At 49.1% G+C, this 20,667-nt stretch overlaps 1 protein-coding gene across 5 annotated transcripts in view; it reads left to right on the forward strand.

Annotated features, from left to right (window-relative positions):
• The window catches only part of CIC (capicua transcriptional repressor), a 410,013-nt gene that overhangs the window by 298,173 nt on the left and 91,173 nt on the right, over positions 1-20,667 (forward strand). For all 5 annotated transcript variants that reach the window (XM_069201390.1, XM_069201393.1, XM_069201394.1 and 2 more), the window contains one exon: positions 11,598-12,238. In XM_069201390.1, the coding sequence (XP_069057491.1) occupies positions 11,598-12,238 (641 nt within the window). The remainder of the gene's footprint in view (positions 1-11,597; positions 12,239-20,667) is intronic.

A 20,667-nucleotide genomic window follows, 5' to 3' on the forward strand; every position in this document is an offset into this window, starting at 1 on the left:
GGCCATTATCCGTGCTCTGGGGGTAGCATTCACATGTAATTCAGTGCAAGTATGCGCTAGGCAATTGCTGGGAGTTAATTCAAATCAGCCCCCACCAGCTTCAGGCTTTTCTAAAAGTTGTATTCCTCATATATTTAATATAAATCCGACTTTACCATTAGATTGGAGTTTTTCAAAATATAAAAACAAGTCTTTAAATGGAGTCTGTAGCTGGTACAAATGAAAGGTTATTAATTAAAGTGTGTAAGGAAATGGCTTCCTGTTGCAGTTACCCCCCACATTTTGCCTGATACTGATGCTGACTTGACTGAGAAGTGTGCTGGGACCCTGCTAACCAGGCCCCAGCACCAGTGTTCTTTCACCTAAAATGTACCATTGTTTCCACAATTGGCACACCCCTGGCACACAGATAAGTCCCTTGTAAAAGGTACCAGTGGTACCAAGGACCCTGTGACCAGGGAAGGTCTCTAAGGGCTACAGCATGTGTTGTGCCACCCTTAAGGACCCCTCACTTAACACATGCACACTGCCATTGCAGATTGTGTGTGTTGGTGGGGAGAAAAAGGCAAAGTCGACATGGCATCCCCCTCAGGGTACCATGCACACAAAATACTGCCTGTGGCATAGGTAAGTCACCACTCTAGCAGGCCTTACAGCCCTAAGGCAGGGTGCACTATACTACAGGTGAGGGCATAGCTGCATGAGCAATATGCCCCTACAGAGTCTAAGTCCATTCTTAGACATTTTAAGTACAGTGTGGCCATATTAAGTATATGGTCTGGGGGTTTGTCAAAAACGAACTCCACAGCTCCATAATGGCTACACTGAATACTGGGAAGTTTGGTATCACACTTCTCAGAATAATAAACACACACTGAAGTCAGTGTTGGATTTATTGAAAAATGCACACAGAGGGCATCTCTAAGATGCCCCCTGTATTTTACCCAATTGTTCAGTGCAGGACTGACTGGTCTGTGCCAGCCTGCTGCTGAGAGACGAGTTTCTGACCCCCTGGGGTGAGAGCCTTTGTGCTCTCTGAGGCCAGAAACAAAAGCCTGCTCTGGGTGGAGGTGCTTCACACCTCCCCCCTGCAAGAACTGTAACACCTTGCAGTGAGCCTCAAAGGCTCAAGCTTCGTGTTACAATGCCCCAGGGCACTCCAGCTAGTGGAGATGCGCGCCCCCTGGACACAGCCCCCACTTTTGGTGGCAAGTTCAGGGGAGATAATGAGAAAAACAAGGAGGAGTCACCCACCAGTCAGGACAGCCCCTAAGGTGTCCTGAGCTGAGGTGACCCCTGCCTTTAGAAATCCTCCATCTTGATTTTGGAGGATTCCCCCAATAGGATTAGTGTAAAGAAATGGCTCCCTGTTGCAGGTACCCCCCACTTTTTGCCTGATACTGATGCTGACTTGACTGAGAAGTGTGCTGGGACCCTGCTAACCAGGCCCCAGCACCAGTGTTCTTTCACCTAAAATGTACCATTGTTTCCACAATTGGCACAACCCTGGCACCTAGGTAAGTCCCTTGTAACTGGTACCCCTGGTACCAAGGGCCCTGATGCCAGGGAAGGTCTCTAAGGGCTGCAGCATGTCTTATGCCACCCTAGGGACCCCTCACGCAGCACAGACACACTGCTTGCCAGCTTGTGAGTGCTGGTGGGGAGAAAATGACTAAGTCGACATGGCACTCCCCTCAGGGTGCCATGCCAACCTCACACTGCCTGTGGCATAGGTAAGACACCCCTCTAGCAGGCCTTACAGCCCTAAGGCAGGGTGCACTATACCACAGGTGAGGGCATAGGTGCATGAGCACTATGGCCCTACAGTGTCTAAGCAAAACCTTAGACATTGTAAGTGCAGGGTAGCCATAAGAGAATATGGTCTGGGAGTCTGTCAAAAACAAACTCCACAGCTCCATAATTGCTACACTGAATACTGGGAAGTTTGGTACCAAACTTCTCAGAATAATAAATCCACACTGATTCCAGTGTTGGATTTATTAAAAAATGCACACAGAGGGCATCTTAGAGATACCCCCTGTATTTTACCCAATTGTTCAGTGCAGGACTGACTGGTCTGTGCCAGCCTGCTGCTCAGAGACGAGTTTCTGACCCCATGTGGTGAGGGCCTGTGTGCTCTCTGGGGACAGAAACAAAAGCCTGCTCTGGGTGAAGTTGCTTCACACCTCCCCCCTGCAGGAACTGTAACACCTAGCAGTGAGCCTCAAAGGCTCAGGCTTCGTGTTACAATGCCCCAGGGCATTCCAGCTAGTGGAGATGCCCGCCCCCTGGGCACAGCCCCCACTTTTGGCGGCAAGTCCAGGAGAGATAATGAGAAAAACAAGGAGGAGTCACTGGCCAGTCAGGACAGCCCCTAAGGTGTCCTGAGCTGAGGTGACTCTGACTTTTAGAAATCCTCCATCTTATAGAAGGAGGATTCCCCCAATAGGAATAGGGATGTGCCTCCCCTCCCCTCAGGGAGGAGGCACAAAGAGGGTGTACCCACCCTCAAGGACAGTAGCCATTGGCTACTGCCCTCCCAGACCTAAACACACCCCTAAATTCAGTATTTAGGGGCTCCCTAGAACCTAGGAACTCAGATTTCTGCAACCTAAGAAGAAGAGGACTGCTGAGCTGAAAAACCCTGCAGAGAAGACGGAGACACCAACTGCCTTGGCCCCAGCTCTACCGGCCTGTCTTCCCCCTTCGGAAGAAAACTGCTCCAGCGACGCTTTCCCCAGGACCAGCGACCTCTGAATCCTCGGAGGACTGCCCTGCTCTAAAAGGACCAAGAAACTCCTGAGAACAGCGGCCCTGTTCACCCAAGACTGCAACTTTGTTTCTAAAGGAGCAACTTAAAAGCAACAGCGTTTCCCGCCAGAAGCGTGAGACTTGCAACCCGGCGACCCCGACTCGACTGGTGGAGAAACAACACTTCAGGGAGGACCCTCCGGCGACTCAGAGACTGTGAGTAACCAAAGTTGTCCCCCCTGAGCCCCCACAGCGACGCCTGCAGAGGGAATCCCGAGGCTCCCCCTGACCGCGACTGCCTGACTCCCAGATCCCGACGCCTGGAAAAGACCCTGCACCCGCAGCCCCCAGGACCTGAAGGATCCGAACTCCAGTGCAGGAGTGACCCCCAGGAGGCCCTCTCCCTTGCCCAGGTGGTGGCTACCCCGAGGAGCCCCCCCCCTTGCCTGCCTGCATCGCTGAAGAGACCCCTTGGTCTCCCATTGATTCCTATTACAAACCCAACGTGTGTTTGCACACTACACCCGGCTGCCCCCGCGCTGCTGAGGGTGTACTTTCTGTGTGGACTTGTGTCCCCCCCCCGGTGCCCTACAAAACCCCCCTGGTCTGCCCTCCGAAGACGCGGGTACTTACCTGCTTGCAGACTGGAACCGGGGCACCCCTTCTCCATTGAAGCCTATGTGTTTTGGGCACCACTTTGAACTCTGCACCTGACCGGCCCAGAGCTGCTGGTCTGGTGACTTTGGGGTTGCTCTGAACCCCCAACGGTGGGCTACCTTGGACCCCAATTTGAACCCCGTAGGTGGTTTACTTACCTGCAAGAACTAACATTACTTTACCTCCCCCAGGAACTGTGAAAATTGCACACAATTGTCCACTTTTAAAATAGCTATATGTGTTTTATGTAAAAAGTATATATGCTATTGTGATTATTCAAAGTTCCTAAAGTACTTACCTGCAATACCTTTTAATTGAGATATTACATGTAGAATTTGAACCTGTGGTTCTTAAAATAAACTAAGAAAAGATATATTTCTATAACAAAAACCTATTGGCCTGGAATTGTCTCTGAGTGTGTGTTCCTCATTTATTGCCTGTGTGTATGTACAACAAATGCTTAACACTACTCCTTTGATAAGCCTACTGCTCGACCACACTACCACAAAATAGAGCATTAGTATTATCTCTTTTTGCCACTATCTTACCTCTAAGGGGAACCCTTGGACTCTGTGCATACTAGTCCTTACTTTGAAATAGTGCATACAGAGCCAACTTCCTACAATTAGGGATGTGCCCCCCTCCCCACAGGGAGGAGGCACAAAGAGGGTGTAGCCACCCTCAAGGACAGTAGCCATTGGTAACTGCCCTCCCAGACCTAAACACACCCCTAAATTCAGTATTTAGGGGCACCCTATAACCTAGGAAACCAGATTCCTGCAACCTGAAGAAACAAGAAGGACTGCTGACCTACAAGCCTGCAGAGAAGGAGGAAGACGACAACTGCTTTGGCCCCAGCCGGCCTGTCTCCAACTTCGAAAACCTGCATCCGACATGGACCAGCGACCTCTGAAGCCTCAGAGGACTGCCCTGGACTAAAGGACCAAGAAACTCCAGTGAATAGCGGCCCTGTTCAAAACCTGCAACTTCTTTGCAACAAAGAAGCAACTTCCAAAGACTTCACGTTTCCAGCCGGAAACGTGAGACTCTACACTCTGCACCCAACGCCCCCAGCTCGACTTGCAGAAAACAAACACCTCAGGGAGGACTCCCCGGCGACTGCGAGCCCGTGAGTAACCAGAGATGATCCCTCTGAGCTCCCACAGCGATTCCTGCAGAGAAAATCCAGAGGCTCCCCCTGACCGCGACTGCCTGTAACAAGGGACCCGACGCCTGGAACAAACACTGCACCCGCAGCCCCCAGGACCTGAAGGAACCGAACTCCAGTGCAGGAGCAACCCCCAGGAGACCCTCTGCCTAGCCCAGGTGGTGGCTACCCTGAGGAGCCCCCCCCGTGCCTGCCTGCATCATTGAAGAGACCCCTGGGTGTCCCCATTACTTCCTATCTAAAACCCGACGCCTGTTTGCACTCTGCACCCGGCTGCCCCTGTGCCGCTGAGGGTGTACTTTCTGTGCCTGTTTGTGCCCCCCCACCCCCAGTGCCCCACAAAACCCCCCTGTTCTGCCCTCTGAGGACGTGGGTACTTACCTGCTTGCAGACTGGAACCGGGGCACCCCTGTTCTCCATTGAAGCCTATGTGTTTTGGGCACCTCTTGGACCTCTGCACCTGACCGGCCCTGAGCTGCTTGTGTGCTAACTTTGGGGTTGCCTTGAACCCCCAGCGGTGGGCTACCTTGGACCCAACTTTGAGACTTGTAAGTGTTTTACTTACCTGCAAACTTAATCTTTACTTACCTCCCCCAGGAACTGTTGATTTTTGCACTGTGTCCACTTTGAAAATAGCTTATTGCCATTTTTACAAAGACTGTACATGATATTGTGATTATTCAAAGTTCCTAGAGTACCTAAGTGAAATACCTTTCATTTGAAGTATTACTTGTAAATCTTGAACCTGTGGTTCTTAAAATAAACTAAGAAAATATATTTTTCTATATAAAAACCAATTGGCCTGGAGTAAGTCTTTGAGTGTGTGTTCCTCATTTATTACCTGTGTGTGTATAACAAATGCTTAACACTACCCTCTGATAAGCCTACTGCGCGACCACACTACCACAAAATAGAGAATTAGAATTATCTCTTTTTGAAACTATCTTACCTCTAAGGGGAACCCTTGGACTCTGTGCACACTATTTCTTACTTTGAAATAGTATATACAGAGCCAACTTCCTACAAAGTGTATATTCTTTACTTTGACTTTTCTTCTGTGCCAGTTACAGGCTGGCCAGTGACAGTGTCGTTTTCAAGCCCTGCCACTGAGGGAACTTGCCACTTCTAAAGACAAGCATGTTCCTCTCTTAAATATTGTGTACCCTACCTTGTGGACAGCAGTGTGTGCTTAGCAGTGACCCATTTAATAATTAGAATTGGAGTTTCCTACTTGTCAAAGGAGTGACTTTGAGTTTAAGCTGCTGCTGTCCGGCTGCACAGGGAATGGCTGACGCCAGGTTTCACTAAAGCTGTAGTGGATGGCACATGTTCTGCCGTCCACAAGTGGCATTTAACTTTCCATGCCTGGATGTATTTCTTGCCTTATGGAAAAGTAAAATGTGTCAATCAGGTTTTAAGACAATTTTAACATTTTGGGGGGGTCAAACACATACACAGGTCACTGGAGAGCAGTGTTACAGTTTAAGAATGGCAGCAGGTGATTTTCAAACAAAATGGAAAACTGGGGGTGAACACCCAAGGTTTTGTCAGACATAGGCAGCAAAATCTTGCTGGGCGTCACAAAAGATTTAGGGGCCTGCTGGCTCAAACATGCATGAAGGTCAGAATACTGCAAAGTATGTCCTGCTTGCTGGTTTGGACACCATGGGCAGTGCCATTTTCACAGGTGGTATGCTAAGGGACGTCTGCATGCATTCCACTGACCTTTCAGGGGATGTTCAGATGTCCCTTATGGACATTCCCTTTGTTGGCTGTAGATTGACTTGGGAGAAGGCTGATTCGGTGCTTGAACATTTCAAGGACAGTCGAGTCGGCTCTTGCCTCCTGCCAAGCAGTTCCGCTAACAGTATAGGAAGTTTAGGGGCTAGCCTGTTGTGCAGCAGCAGCAGGCCCAGTCCCTTCAGGACAGAGGTCTTAGTGGTGGTTAAAGCCTTCCACACCACCTAGGACAGCTTTTCTCTAACTCATTCTTCTCTGCTGCAGGTGCTGCCCTCACAGGCCCATAGGAAGCAGGGTACTACATTTCCTCTCCTGCTGGTGATCGCTCCCTGCCTTACATTTCCCGCCCTGTTCTCTGTCCCCCTTCAGAAGAATCCCCCTCTCCCATTACCAGAGCGACTTTCTGCCGACAATTTCGCAGACTTGCTTTACTGGCCCAGGGTGCCATTAAGCAGATGAAGAGTGTGGATAAAGGAGAGGGGTAGTATTTGCACTACTTGCTCATACCAGTGGGCGGACGCCTTAGACATGTACCTGACACTCGCCCATTGAAAGCCTTTCTACAGAAAGACAAATTCAAAATGCTATTACTCGTTTTTTCTGCTCTGGACCCAGGGAACTGGTTGGTGTCCCTGGAGCTAATCTTTTGGCCATCCTTGCTAAAAGGATGTCCTCTTCATTGAGGCTGCCCTCAATGTTCCCAGAGCATTTGGACTCCCCTGTGGAAGATCCAGATCCTGTGAGCACAATCCTTTGAGATAGGGGCTTTGGGGCCCTGGTCCCCCTAGTTAGGTGAGGGGGGGGTCATCCTCTTCATCTCTAACATCTTCCCTATCTGAGGGGAGGTCTTCCTCCTCAGCAGGGTGTTCCCTTGTGTACTCTGCCAAGAGCTCGTGGAGCTTGACCTTGGTTGGGTTGGACCCTGATATAATCTTTTTCGGCTTGCAGAGGGACCTTAACTCTCCCATCCCTAGATGGAGGTAAGGGATGAGGTTAAGCTCCACAACCGTTTCCCCTGAACTGATAGGTTGCAGGCAGTTCTCCTGAGGCTTTTAAGAGGTCGCTGGTCCTGCAGGATGCATCTCCTTTTGGTTGCAGGGCTTCAGAAGCTGGAGACAGGCCTGTGGGATTGGGGCCAAGTCAGTTGGTGTCTTCAGGCTTCTCTGCTGGGGGTTAGCTTAGCAGTCCTTCTTTCTTCTTCTTGAGGTCTCCAGGAATCCGACAAGCTAGGTTCAGAGGAGCTCTTAAATCCTGGATGTAGGGGCATTACAGGGGTCAGAGGGCAGCAGCCAATGGCTACTCTCCCTGAGGGTGACTACACCCTTTCGGTGTCCACTCCCTTTGCAGAGGGGACACAGACCTAACCTTATTTGTCCCTGTCTTCAAACCAAGATGGAGGAATTTCCAAGGAGGTGGTCACTTCAGCTCTGGACATCTTAGGAGTGGTCCCAACTAAAGTGAGCACTCCTCTTTTTCCCTAATTTTCCCGCCAGACTTGCTGCCAAAAGTGGGGCTTTGTCGGGGGGGGGGGGATCTCCACTAGCTGGAGTTCCCTGAGGCACTGTAACAAGAGGCCTGAGTCCTTGAAGCCACCAGGTGTTACAGTTCCTGCAGGGGGGAGGTGTGAAGCACCTCCACCCAGGACAGGCTTTGTTTCTGACCGCAGAGTGCACAAAGGCTCTCACCCCAGGTGGTCAGAAACTCGTCTGGAAGTGGCAGGCTGGCACAGACCGGTCAGTCCTGCAGTAGAAGTTTGGCTAAAATACAGGGCACATCTCTAAGAGGCCCTCTGGGTGCTTTTTTCATTCAATCCAACACTGACATCAGTGTGGGTTTATTGTGCTGAGAAGTTTGATACCAAACTTCCCAGACTTCAGTGAAGCCATTATGGTGCTGTGGAGTTCCTAATGACAGACTCCCAGCCCATATATTTCATATGGCCACACTGATCTTATAATTTCTAAGAATGGACATAGACACTGTAGGGGCATATTGCTCATGCAGCGAAGCTCCCACCTGTGGTATAGTGCCCCCTGCCTTAGGGCTGTAAGGCCTGCTAGAGGGTTGACATACTTATGCCACAGGCAGTGGTTGGTGGTCATGGCACCCTGAGAGTGGTGCCATGTCAACTTTCTTTTTCTCCCCACCAGCATACACAAGCTGCAAAGGCAGTGTGCAGGTGCTTGGTGAGGGTCCCCCCAGGGTGGCATAATATGTGCTGCAACCCTTGGGGACCTTCCATGGCCACAGGGCCCTTAGTACCATTCGTACCTTTTACAAAGGACTTAACTGTGTTCCAGGGGTGTGCCACTTGTGGAAATAGTGGTATAGTTTTTGCGAAAGAACACTGTTGCTGGGGCCTGGTTAGCAGGATCCCAGCACACTTAAGCAAATCAGCATCAATATCGGGCAAAATGTGTGGGGTGGGGTATCCTTGCCAAAAGGGGACCTTTCCTACACTGCCTCCTTCATTCTTACCTTGGCCCCTCGGTGTTTCCGAAAGTGATGATGTTGGCCACTGTCCAACTTAGGAGGTGAGAATTAATGTGATCCTGTACTTCAGCAACTGGCTGCTTATGATGGTCTTGCTGCAGTCCGTTGTAGAGCACTGCCAGACCACAGCCGAGCTTCTCACATCTGTGGGGTTTTCCATCGATATGCTAAAGTCCCACCAATACACTATGCAGAGAATTACTTGTTCGATGGCATGTGTAGCTGTAGATACTCCTGCTTTCCGTAAGTCTGCCAACTAGTGTTGGGCTCGGAGTGTTACAAGTTGTTTTTCTTCAAAGAAGGTTTTTGAGTCACAAGATAGAGTGAGTCCTCCTCTCGGTGATAGTGCGCATGGGCATCAAGTCCTTTGTTAGATTGTTTTCTTTCCGCCATCCGGTTCAGACGTGTTTCCTCTCCCTCTGGTGGATCTCGGTTCGGTATTTGAATTATCTTTATTGTGGCTGTTCTGGAGACAGCGGTGTTCAAGGCCTTTTCAGTGCCTCAGTGAATTCAGGACGTTCCAGATTTGATCCTGATATTTTGGGCACTGTCCTCAGTCTTGGTGTGGTCAGTTCTGAGGCTTCTTGGACCCCTAGCCTTTTGTGTTCTTCTCATCCAAATGGTATATCCATATCCTGCCATGGATCCTCAGATCTCAGTCAGCCCAGGATCATTGCTTCCTCTCTGACTCATTACAGATCTTTCATAAGGCTAGTCGGGATCCGCAGACATTTGCTAACCGGACATGCTGTAGGCCAGTCTACCTTCCCTACACAGGCTGCAGTGTTGTGGCAGGCGCATGACAGCTAGGTTGGAAGAGTCATTAGGGAGAGGTGAAGATTAGAGGTCTTTGGTTTCCAGCAGACAGCATCAACTTTTTGAGCTTCAGCTGAGACATATGGCCCTGAATGCCTTCCTGACATGATCATGGGGAGTAGGTCATTGTGGACAATGCAACCCCCATGAGGTACTGAAACAAGCAGTGTGGAGTGGAGTGCTGGGCCTGTGCCAGAAGGCCCTACATCTACTGGCTGGAACAGCAGAACATCTTTATGGTTGCCAACCATATGGCAGGGACTCTGAATGCCAGACCAGACAGGGTGAGCAGACGTCTCCTGGAATCTTTATTCGAGGTATCAAGGGACATCTTTGACCAGTGGGACATGCCCTTGGTAGAACTGCGAGAATGTGCAGTGTGAAGTCTCTTCCAGGAACATTACTGGGAGCCACCTTTAAATTGTGATGTATGCTTACCCACCATTACCTCTCCTGCCTAGAGTTCTGAATAAAGTCAGAACAGACTGGGCCTAAGTCATACTAATGGACTTGGAGTGGACGAGGAGAATTTGATATCCAGTGCTCCGGAGTATGAGCATTTACCCTCCAATCTAACTAGCACTTTGGGAGGACCTCCTTTTCCCATCTGCAAGAGAGGGTCATGCACATGAGTTTCCATCATCTAAACCTCAACGCATGGAGGTTGCGGGATGCCAGTTAAATGTCTTAGACCCTTGCAGCACAGCGTCTTTCAGCAAGGTCCATCTACGCTGACTCTTGTTTTGTTCGTTTTAGCGAACTTCTGCAGGCCAGATCTACAGATTTGGTGGCGTTTGTTTTATTATTAGTGCAGCATGAACTTCTTGTGGGCACAGTTAACGGCCCTTTCATCTTTGTTTACTTGATGAACCATCTCTATCGAAATGACTTATTAGTCTGACTCGCATGTTCCTCCGAATGGGACCTAAACTTACTGTGCACGTTTTTTTACCCTTTGAGCCAGTTCGCAGCTGCATGCCGATAGTGCTGGCGCTCGGGAGTCGTCCTGTCCTCACTTCAGAGTGCCAGGTGAGTTTACTCCGGATTCCCTTTGTTAATTGCTCTGCACCACCCTTACCCAAAGTTGTGACACCTTTCCATGTTGGATCGTCTATCGCTCTGCCCAGCCACTCTAAGGAGGAGAGACTTCACCAGCTAGGCCCTAAAAGGACTTTGGGCTTTTACATTAACCAAATAATATACCATAATGCAGATGACTGGCTCTTTAAGGGATTCTCTGGAGCAAAGGGAAGGGCCCTGTTGAGATGGATAGTCTCTGCATATTAATCTGCTGTGCGCTGGCCATGGAGCAGCCACCTGAAAGGTCACGTACTGGGTCATTGTGGAGGTAAGATCCCAGTCTCAATGAGTCTTACGGTCTCCACCCCTGGTTAACGCTCAAAATAAAACTTGTATTTCAAAGGAAATTCTGATCCCAACTACTAAATCGTGAAATAATGCACTGTTCGTGAACCTAGAAGAGCCTCAATCCTCAAAACAGCTGTTTCAGGTCTGTACCAGGTTTCATAGCCATTCATGTGGGTGTTAACGGAGCGGTGCACAGTGCATAATATGAAAGTGCTATGATGTGAATTGATTAGGAACAAATGTAATAATGTAATATGCAGTGCCTGGATGTTAATGTGATTAAGGATCTTACCGCAGGACTCGTACTGATGCACAGTGGTTGGTTGTGCAGAAAGAGGTCTTGCTGTCGCAGTTATTTATTGATTTAGATCACCGGGTAGGTGAGTGCAATAGTATGAGGTGTTGGTGTAACTGAAGTGCTGTGTAGTAATGGGTGTGTTACTGTGATGTACAACTTGCATATGTTTAGATTCACAGTACTGAACAGATAATTAAACCATGTGCATTCCTGGGGTGCTACAGCAGCAATGTTCAGTGAGTGGATCTTGGGGGACAGCTTTCTGAATTTTAACTGTTTCTCCAATTTAATTTATATTCTGTTTAGGTTCCATGTCCTTCAATATGGTGAGTCCTAAGACGCAGAGAAGCCTTCCAAAGCTTCCCCAAAAGGTGAAAGCTGCCATTGCGAGCATTCCAGTCGGATCTTATGACTCTTCCCAGTCTCCTACCCACGGGCGAAGTGTGGCCAGACCCCCATCTCTTCCTGACCGCATAGACACCCTTGAGTCAGTAGGAAGAAACTTGGCTGAGGGGGATGGAAGAGCAGGGAACAATGCACAAGGCGCCTCTGTCTCAGGGGACCACATGCCTCAGGATTCAGACCGTGATTCTCCCCAAGGCCTCCCAGTCAACTTATTTTTGGGTGATGTTGCAACTCATGAGACCATAGGGGTACTGAAACCCAAAGGTTTGACTGTTGACCGGACCCAAAGGGATACTTGGCAGAAGGCGGGACCTGCAGGTGTGGTGGCAGACGATCGGCTGTCCTGGGAGGTGGGTGCCTCATCTCCACAGCCAGGTGCCTCAAAGTCTAGCCCTCCTGCGGAGTCCCGCACTCAGCGTGAAGCTGCTCAGAAACCTGTGGGGCCTTCAACATCTGATGATCGAACTCAACAAGGCATCACCCCACCACATACAGTCTGCACGTCCAACACGCTTGATGGCGCATACAAGAAAGAGCCTATGGTAAGTTGTTAAACATGCAGTGTACTCAGAGAGACAGCTTGTCTAAGGACCTACTGCTTTTTTCCCCACACTGATCTCTTCTATACTTCCTAATGTTAGCTTTGCATTTTATAATGTGGCATTAATATAATATTCATAATAATATTCATAAATGATGATTGTAAGATTGGGTGAAAAATATCATTATTTGTACTGGTGCCAAAAACTTGAAAATAAGAACACCTATGTTTTGTTAACACAGATACATAGATAAAATCCTCAGCCAATCAAAAACTACTAAACCTAACCTAGATGCCTTGAATAAGGGTGCCCCAGAGTGGAACATTTGTTTTGCTGTATTAGCTAGCATGTATTTGCTTGCCTCGCAGCACCTTACTTTCTAATAATCCTTCATGTATATTATAATAATAATCAATCATCAGTCAAACTGTATTTATAAAGCGCTACTTATCACCCAAGCGGTTATCCAGGCATTGTGCTGCTACATCAGTCGAAGAGTCAGGTTTTCAAGCCCCTTCCTAAAATGGGTCAGCGAGGGTGCAGTGCGGAGGGGGAGGGAGTTCCAGGACTTGGCGGCAAGGTATGAGAAGGAGCGATCTCTGGTGCGGCAGCATCTGATGCATGGTATCTGAGCAAGGGCTTTTTTTTTTTTTTTTTTGCCTTCTGAGCCAGTACACCGCTACATGCTGCAAGTCTTCTAGTGTATAGTAGAGGTAAGATGTGGGACTGCAAACTCTGTTGTGAGAATGGAGTAAATGCCTAAGTGAGGTCTGCCCTTGTTGCGTAGGTTCTCACTATGCTAATGAGGCTACTGGATTTGGGAGACAGGATCACATGGATTGTAGGTACTAGGTATCATTCCACACCACAAGACGCCTGTCGGCCTAATCCGGGTTCTCCGGCTAACTAGCAGCGCCGCATCTCTGGCCGAGATGATTGTTGTAACCGGACGCATGATATGAAAGACTCCCCCGGGGAATCGTGGCCGATCAGATCTCATCCCTTTCGCTCAGTTACCAAAAGTCTCATACAGACAAAGACAACAGAGGCAGAATATAGTTCAATAAGGATTTATTGAAGTAACTGCATCTTAGATAGAAAGACATGAATTGCAATTACTAGGATGATAAAACACAATAAAAGCAAGCAGGTGACTAACAGAGTAAAACACTAGAACAGTCCTACCATACTGTCGCTAGGAGTGATATATACATGTATTTCTCCTACCTACCCTATGTTTAAGCACAGTGTAATAAGCCTAATCTGTCCTTCGGGTTTCCCCCCTGGAGGTACATCATCCCTCATACCTGAAGGAAGAAGCCTGTAGTCTAGAGAGACACTGTCCTCATGTGGATCAGGGGTCCGGCTGTCTAAGCAAGTAGCTGCAGCGGAGCAAACAGCATAGAGTCGTGGTCATCTGTCTGGAATCTCCCTCTAGCATGTCTAGGACAAAGGGGTGTTTTTATAATAAAACAGCTGACATTGTAAGAAATAGTCCCCACGAATGAGTGTGTGTTTTCTGTGGATGTTGGAGACACAGCATACCACGTTTGTCGGCAACCCTATCTGACTGTAGCCTTGGAGAAAGCACAAAGTGAAATAAATGTCCTACTAGGAACGTGATGCTTTCCTAGGTGAAAGTACAATGAGATAAAGAAAATACAACAGCACCACAAATGTGGCTATTGCTAGAAAAATAAAGCAATGCTGAATAAAATGTAACTGGATTAAAGTGCGCAGCGGCAGGCTTAGTAAGCTAAAATGTTGTATCTAAAACATGGCTAAAATAGCTATACAACACCCTTTTATCTGTACTTGACTACTCTTTCACTTGAACTTGTGACAGTCAGGTGTGAAAACCTCACATTGCTTTGCGTCTCTGTTGAAGGTGCTTTCGGCAGGTTATTGAGAGCCCTGACATAACTGCGGTGACAAGCATCACTCTATACAAGGGCTGTGTCCAGAGAGCAGCTTGAGGACATCTTGATAAAACAAATACTCACACTGGTTCTATAGTTTGAGGCCATGAATCCACCTCTCCCAATAGAAGTTGTGTATAAAAGTGAGATCCAAACCACCTACTTTCTTTCAGTTCCAAATTCTGTATCATCAAGTAAGGGAGTGCTACGCAGAATACTCAAAGGACTGCTGTGAAACCAGGAATGGTGTCTTGACGGTCTCCCAGTGGTGACGGAACAAAACCTCAAGTCAGTACTGTAGGAGCCTGGTTCAGTTTATGGTGTACACTTATGGTGTGGTGGCCCATACTGAGTCCAGGCAACCCTTAGTGATCCATATACTAAGAAAGTGGAATAAGATTGGAGGTGTGTTTGGACCCCAGAGGCTATGGGAGTAGGAAATCACCAGAGGTAACTAATAGAAATCCCACAGGCGCCTGGGTGCAGAGCTGCTGTTGAGCCGGGTGTCCCACAAGCTAACACAGGACCGTTGCAGTTGGATTTTTATGAATTCAGGACCCTTCCCAGTGGACCCCGAGTAAACCAGTTGACACAAAGAAAGTTGGAGGGTGCCTTCACCCGTGGATACCCAGAAGACCAGAGTACCTACACCAGGGAGCTCATGTGCATAGGGGTGAAGTGGCATCGGAAACCCTTGTTGTAGTCAATGGAAGCCTTGGTTGTCCAGCTGCTGTCGTGACCTGTGGACCAGGCCAGTGGAACCAGAAGGTGGATCCCGGACGTGAAGAACCTGGATAAGAAAGGGAGAGTGTCCAGACCACTCGGAGATGTTCAGGCAGGCAATGTTCACCCGCTTGGAGGTGAAGTTCCTGCTGGACGGTGAAGGTAGAAGTCAGGAGATCTTTGAAGTCGCCCACAAGCTGTCACTGGTCGGTTGTCAGATTACAGGAGGGCCAGTGGCCAGCAGGGCCACCAACAAGCCTTGGCAAATGCTGAGAGCTGATGTTAGGAAGATTGCAGGTTTTGGAGGACCAGTAATGTCCTAGTTACTCTGCCCTTGGAGGGCAGCCAGGGCAGACCTTCAGCAGTGAGGAAAGCCAGCCGGAGTCGGAGGAGCCCCAACAAGAGACCCACTGGCAGCAGGCACAGGTAGTCGCTTTGAGGCCTCGGCAGCACAACATAACAGGAGTCCCACAACACAGAAGCTGAATCTGGAGTTGCAGAGTGCTGGAGTCTGGGGGTTTTAAGGGGCTCGAAGATCTCTTGGTGGAAGATCCAACATTCCTTGGCAAGAGCAACAGCCGCGGTGCCCAGCAGTTGCATTCCAGTGGCTGCAGTAAGGGTCCACTGTCTCCCAAGTTGGTCAGAAGACAAATGGGAGCCGGAGAGGACCACCGAACCACCACCTGTGAGCAGAGCTTTTACGTTGTCCATGGTACAGCAGGATCCACCAGCCAGCCGGTCATCGTCGTCTTGAGGTGCCTACTGATGCAGGGTAGTGATTCCTTCACTCCAAGGGAGATTCCGTGTTGCTTCTTAGATGCAGGCAGAGTACTTATGACCCACTTACAGGATCTGACTGTCCAGGTACAGTGGGAACCCACATAACAGGGCGTCCACATCAGCTACATGGAACTTCTATCAGTTCACCTAGTATTAAAGGATTTCCTACCTCACCTGACAGACAAGGTTGTTCTTGTCCGGACTGATAATATGACAGCCACATTTTATCTTCAGAAACAGGGGGGCACATGCCCTCCAAAACTCTTGCAGCTGTCCCAGAGCATTTGGTGGTGGTTTCTCTGCCACAAAATCCATTAGCTAGCGGTGTACCTTCCAGGGATGGACAACTTCTTTGCCGACCTCCTCAGCAGGATGCAGCAACAAGTCCATGTTTGAGAACTCCACCTGCAAGTCCTCCTTCCCTACTTCTGGAGATGGGATTCCCCCAAATAGACCTTTTCGCAACAGCAGAAAACACCATATGCCCAAACTTTGTCTCCAGGTTCCCACTGTCCACCAGCAGTGTGCTATGGGTTAACTGGTTAGGTCTATGCTTTTCCGCCTCTCCCTCTCCTTCCATTTGTGGTTCAGAGGCTTGGACAGGCATCCCTTATCTCATCCTGGTGGCTCCCACATGGGCCTGCCAGCACTGGTTCATAACTCTGCTTGAACCCTCTCTGGTCCCACATGAGAGGCTCCCCATCAGGCCAGACCGTCTCAAGCAAGATCCGTGGAGAAATCCGATACGAGGACCCTCAACCTTGCGATCTGGCTGCTGAGGTCATAGAATTTGGGTATGTTAATCTTCCCCATGAATGCATGTGCATTGTCAAGGAAGTGTGCAAACCTACTACCTGGGCCTGCTAAGCAGCCAAGTGGTATGGATTTGTGTGCTTCTGTCACTAAAGATATTGATCCTTTTATAGCCACAGTGCAGGATATTGTTTGCTGCCTACTCCACATGCAGGTTTCTAGTCTAGATTTCACCTCCACTCGACTACACCTGGCCGCTGTGGATGCCTACCTTCAGAATAGACAACCACTTTTCTTTTCAGGATTCTGATCATTAAATCCTTCATGGAGGGTCTGAAGAGGACTGTTCCTCCCCGCACAAGCCCCAGCATGGAATCTCAGCATTGTACTGACAAGACTCCTGGGCCTTCTGTTTAAGCCCATCCACCCCTGCCTCTTTCAGTTCTTCTCTTGGAAGGTAGCTGTAAGGAAATGCCTCCTTGGCATGGTTGCCCCCTGACTTTTTGCCTTTGCTGATGCTATGTTTACAATTGAAAGTGTGCTGAGGCCTGCTAACCAGGCCCCAGCACCAGTGTTCTTTCCCTAACCTGTACTTTTGTATCCACAATTGGCAGACCCTGGCATCCAGATAAGTCCCTTGTAACTGGTACTTCTAGTACCAAGGGCCCTGATGCCAAGGAAGGTCTCTAAGGGCTGCAGCATGTCTTATGCCACCCTGGAGACCTCTCACCCAGCACAGACACACTGCTTGCCAGCTTGTGTGTGCTGGTGAGAACAAAACGAGTAAGTCGACATGGCACTCCCCTCAGGGTGCCATGCCAGCCTCTCACTGCCTATGCAAGTATAGGTCAGTCACCCCTCTAGCAGGCCTTACAGCCCTAAGGCAGGGTGCACTATACCATAGGTGAGGGTACCAGTGCATGAGCATGGTACCCCTACAGTGTCTAAACAAAACCTTAGACATTGTAAGTGCAGGGTAGCCATAAGAGTATATGGTCTGGGAGTTTGTCAAACACGAACTCCACAGCACCATAATGGCTACACTGAAAACTGGGAAGTTTGGTATCAAACTTCTCAGCACAATAAATGCACACTGATGCCAGTGTACATTTTATTGCAAAATACACCCCAGAGGGCACCTTAGAGGTGCCCCCTGAAACTTAACCAACTATCTGTGTAGGCTGACTGGTTCCAGCAGCCTGCCACACTAGAGACATGTTGCTGGCCCCATGGGGAGAGTGCCTTTGTCACTCTGAGGCCAGTAACAAAGCCTGCACTGGGTGGAGATACTAACACCTCCCCCAGGCAGGAGCTGTAACACCTGGCGGTGAGCCTCAAAGGCTCACCCCTTGGTCACAGCCCAGCAGGGCACTCCAGCTTAGTGGAGTTGCCCGCCCCCTCCGGCCACGGCCCCCACTTTTGGCGGCAAGGCTGGAGGGAACAAAGAAAGCAACAAGGAGGAGTCACTGGCCAGTCAGGACAGCCCCTAAGGTGTCCTGAGCTGAAGTGACTCTAACTTTTAGAAATCCTCCATCTTGCAGATGGAGGATTCCCCCAATAGGGTTAGGATTGTGACCCCCTCCCCTTGGGAGGAGGCACAAAGAGGGTGTACCCACCCTCAGGGCTAGTAGCCATTGGCTACTAACCCCCCAGACCTAAACACGCCCTTAAATTTAGTATTTAAGGGCTACCCTGAACCCTAGAAAATTAGATTCCTGCAAACTACAAGAAGAAGGACTGCCTAGCTGAAAACCCCTGCAGAGGAAGACCAGAAGACGACAACTGCCTTGGCTCCAGAAACTCACCGGCCTGTCTCCTGCCTTCCAAAGAACTCTGCTCCAGCGACGCCTTCCAAGGGACCAGCGACCTCTGACTCCTCTGAGGACGGCCCTGCTTCGAAAAAGACAAGAAACTCCCGAGGACAGCGGACCTGCTCCAAAAAGACTGCAACTTTGTTTCAAGGAGCAGCTTTAAAGACCCTGCAATCTCCCCGCAAGAAGCGTGAGACTTGCAACACTGCACCCGGCGACCCCGACTCGGCTGGTGGAGAACCAACACCTCAGGGAGGACCCCCGGACTACTCTACGACTGTGAGTACCAAAACCTGTCCCCCCTGAGCCCCCACAGCGCCGCCTGCAGAGGGAATCCCGAGGCTTCCCCTGACCGCGACTCTCTGAAACCTAAGTCCCGACGCCTGGAAAAGACCCTGCACCCGCAGCCCCCAGGACCTGAAGGACCGGACTTTCACTGGAGAAGTGACCCCCAGGAGTCCCTCTCCGTTGCCCAAGTGGAGGTTTCCCCGAGGAAGCCCCCCCTTGCCTGCCTGCAGCGCTGAAGAGATCCGTTGATCTCTCATAGACTAACATTGCAAACCCAACGCTTGTTTCTACACTGCACCCGGCCGCCCCCGCGCTGCTGAGGGTGAAATTTCTGTGTGGGCTTGTGTCCCCCCCGGTGCCCTACAAAACCCCCCTGGTCTGCCCTCCGAAGATGCGGGTACTTACCTGCAAGCAGACCGGAACCGGGGCACCCCCTGCTCTCCATTCTAGCCTATGCGTTTTGGGCACCACTTTGAACTCTGCACCTGACCGGCCCTGAGCTGCTGGTGTGGTGACTTTGGGGTTGCTCTGAACCCCCAACGGTGGGCTACCTTGGACCAAGAACTGAACCCTGTAAGTGTCTTACTTACCTGGTAAAACTAACAAAAACTTACCTCCCCCAGGAACTGTGAAAATTGCACTAAGTGTCCACTTTTAAAGTAACTATTTGTCAATAACTTGAAAAGTATACATGCAATTGAAATGATTCAAAGTTCCTAATGTACTTACCTGCAATACCTTTCAAACAAGATATTACATGTTAAAGTTGAACCTGTGGTTCTTAAAATAAACTAAGAAAATATATTTTTCTATAACAAAACCTATTGGCTGGATTTGTCTCTGAGTGTGTGTACCTCATTTATTGTCTATGTGTATGTACAACAAATGCTTAACACTACTCCTTGGATAAGCCTACTGCTCGACCACACTACCACAAAATAGAGCATTAGTATTATCTATTTTTACCACTATTTTACCTCTAAGGGGAACCCTTGGACTCTGTGCATGCTATTCCTTACTTTGAAATAGCACATACAGAGCCAACTTCCTACATTGGTGGATCAGCGGTGGGGTACAAGACTTTGCATTTGCTGGACTACTCAGCCAATACCTGATCACACGACAAATTCCAAAATTGTCATTAGAAATTGATTTTTGCAATTTGAAAAGTTTTCTAAATTCTTAAAAGACCTACTAGGGCCTTGTGTTAGATCCTGTTTAGCATTTCTTTTAGAGTTTTAAAAGTTTGTAAAAGTTTGAATTAGAACCTAGAACTAGTTGTAGATTCTTAAAAAGTATTCCAACTTTTAGAAGCAAAATGTCTAGCACAGATGTGACTGTGGTGGAACTCGACACCACACCTTACCTCCATCTACAGATGAGAGAGCTAAGGTCACTCTGTAAACTAAAGAAAATAACCATAGGCCCCAAACCTACCAAAATACAGCTCCAGGAGCTTTTGGCAGAGTTTGAAAAGGCCAACCCCTCTGAGGGTGGCAACTCAGAGGAAGATGATAGTGAATTGGAGGAAGATTCCCCCCTACCAGTCCTATCTAGGGAGGACAGGGCCTCTCAAGCCCTGACTCCAAAAATACTAGTCAGAGATGCTGGCTCCCTCACAGGAGGGACCAGCACCTCTGAAATCACTGAGGATAACTCCAGTGAAGAGGACATCCAGTTAGCCAGGATGGCCAAAAGATTGGCTTTGGAAAGACAGATCCTAGCCATAGAGAGGGAAAGACAAGAGATGGGCCTAGGACCCATCAATGGTGGCAGCAACATAAATAGGGTCAGAGATTCTCCTGACATGTTGAAAATCCCTAAAGGGATTGTAACTAAATATGAAGATGGTGATGACATCACCAAATGGTTCACAGCTTTTGAGAGGGCTTGTGTAACCAGAAAAGTGAACAGATCTCACTGGGGTGCTCTCCTTTGGGAACTGTTCACAGGAAAGTGTAGGGATAGACTCCTCACACTCTCTGGAAAAGATGCAGAATCTTATGACCTCATGAAGGGTACCCTGATTGAGGGCTTTGGATTCTCCACTGAGGAGTATAGGATTAGATTCAGGGGGGCTCAAAAATCCTCGAGCCAGACCTGGGTTGACTTTGTAGACTACTCAGTAAAAACACTAGATGGTTGGATCCAAGGC

Source organism: Pleurodeles waltl, chromosome 7 (genome assembly GCF_031143425.1).
Source record: "Pleurodeles waltl isolate 20211129_DDA chromosome 7, aPleWal1.hap1.20221129, whole genome shotgun sequence".
Taxonomy (NCBI): domain Eukaryota; kingdom Metazoa; phylum Chordata; class Amphibia; order Caudata; family Salamandridae; genus Pleurodeles; species Pleurodeles waltl.